The sequence below is a fragment of the Aptenodytes forsteri genome, unplaced genomic scaffold (assembly GCF_000699145.1).
Source record: "Aptenodytes forsteri isolate BGI_AS27 unplaced genomic scaffold, ASM69914v1 Scaffold87, whole genome shotgun sequence".
Lineage (NCBI taxonomy): Eukaryota > Metazoa > Chordata > Aves > Sphenisciformes > Spheniscidae > Aptenodytes > Aptenodytes forsteri.
In genome coordinates, this window is record NW_008796041.1 from 2601452 (window position 1) to 2603586 (window position 2135).

Consider the following 2135-nt stretch of genomic DNA (forward strand, 5'->3'; position numbering starts at 1 on the left):
GCAGAGTACCTGGCTAAATCAGAGGCGAGTTTGTTGCAGGGGGAGCATGGTGGGCTTGCTTGTTTGACGTAGGTACCTGGAGACGTGCAGGACTGCAGTCAGACTGGGGCTGGATTTTTCTCCTCCTTCTGACTCACAGGGATAGCTCTCCTGGAGGTGTGAAAGATTAAATTTTCTTGCATCCTGAAACTAGACTGCTGCTCAGACCAGTGCTCGCCTCCTCAACCCCACCTTTAACGAACAACAAGCATATTAAGGCTTTCACTCACTTACAGAACTGCCATAACAAGCAGGGCAGCCTCTTCCACTTTTATTTAGAAGTGGGTTGTTCACCCCCCATGTCTCAGCTCACTCAAGCTCAGCGTAACCTCAGAGCTTTTCATTAGCTAAGGACACCACCTGAAAAAATAGGAAGGGCACAGACAGACAAGGGCTTTTCACTTCTCAGCAAACACTACTGGCCACCACAAACCCCTGCCAAGGCATTTCTTGCCTGCTTCTGCGCAGGTTTGCTTACACCTGGAAAGAGCATTAACTGCTTTATTTAAGATAAGCAGAACTTCTGTGTGTCCATCCTGATATGTCTATGGCATAACAACCGGAAAATAACCATGGATGTGCTTAGTCGTGTAGGAGATGTTAGCAGTGTGGCCACAAGCACTTTTTGAGGCACAGGTTACACATACTGGTCTATTGTCATAAGGTGCAACTGGTATTAGGATTTAGGGGAAAGCACAGGAAAATTATTCTTGGACAGTTTTTGCACTAGGGGCTTCTGTTCTCCTTTACCCTCCTATCTTCAGCGCCTCTTCTCAGAGTCCCTCCACCTTTACCTTTGACAAAAGCATCACTTCTATCATCGCTTTCTTCTACAATACCTTTCTCCAGTCCCCACAGGTCTCTCCTGCTCACCTCTACCCTTCTTTTCATTCCTCCATTTACAAGAGGAGGCAGAAAGGAGCTACAATTTGGACACACTTCAAAGGTATTGTTTTCAGTTGTGCAAGTTTCACATTTATCAACACTGAGATCGTCTCCCAAGCATGGACTGCCAGCAATCTGACCTCCAGCCTTTGGTCAGACTTCAGCAAGCTCGGTTACTGAAAGGAAGATAGTCCAGTGACTTGGGAAGCCTAGGATCAGTTTTGGGACACAAAATCCCTTTGCAACTCCGAATAACTCCTTTCACCTCCATGTGATCTTGATTCATTCCTTTAACCCTTCAGCATATCATATATAAAGCGAGGATAAGAACAATCTTTACTTCTGAACAATGCAGTGAGATGGTACTGCATGGCATTTAGACTCCCTATGGAAATGAGAGGCAAATGAGCACCCAAACCTACACAAGTGCTGCCATCTTTACAGTGAGAGGCCACATATACGACGTGACCTGCTCCCCGTTAAGGCACACAGAACTTTGCTGCACCCACTACAGGCCCACAAGAAATCTGAGGAGCCTTCAGCACAGCAATGGCTCTGGCCAAGACAAAGTGAATTCTGTGCGAATGATGTTAAATTCCCCCAGGACTGATTAGAAAACGCTTTCTTTTTTTTCCCCCCTTGTGGTAACGCCAAGATGGATTTCTCCAATAGAAGCACAACATAACGAGACACTGAGCTTTGCTTTCAGACATCGGTCAGGCCAGGTTAGATTCTGCAAAATCAGCGCTTCAGCTTGACTGCTCCACTAATAACTACAGCACTTGGATAAAAAAAAATATTTACACCTTCTCCATGTGCTTCACTGCCTGCAATTAAACCATGAGAGAAGCCACTGACATAAAACACACACGCCCCAGCACATGCATGAAATAGCTTCGTTTGCCTTTCTCCATTTTAACCTCTGTTTTCGCAGTGGCCGGGTCTTCTGGGGTGAAACGAACCCGAGCCCGCGCAGGCCCAGCGCTCCGCCCGGCGAACTCCCCTCAGCGGCCGCTTACCGCCAAGCCCCTCGCGCCCCGTGCACGGTCTCCTACTCGGCGGACTCTGCCCCGTTGCCATGCGTCATGACGTCCCTCTCTCAATTTTTTTCATTGGCTGCTTCGCCGATGACGGCACTACCAAGTGTACCTCTCCGTGATTGGTTTGCGAGCGAGCGCGGCGCGGGCTTTGATTGGCGGCCGGGGAGAAGA

At 48.3% G+C, this 2135-nt stretch overlaps 1 protein-coding gene across 1 annotated transcript in view; it reads left to right on the plus strand.

Moving 5' to 3' along the window:
* Positions 1–2051: 2051 nt before the first annotated feature.
* Positions 2052–2135, plus strand: part of HSPA14 (heat shock protein family A (Hsp70) member 14) — a 15274-nt gene continuing 15190 nt past the window's right edge. The window contains exon 1 of the mRNA XM_009285548.2: positions 2052–2069. Within this exon, the coding sequence (XP_009283823.1) occupies positions 2052–2069 (18 nt within the window). The remainder of the gene's footprint in view (positions 2070–2135) is intronic.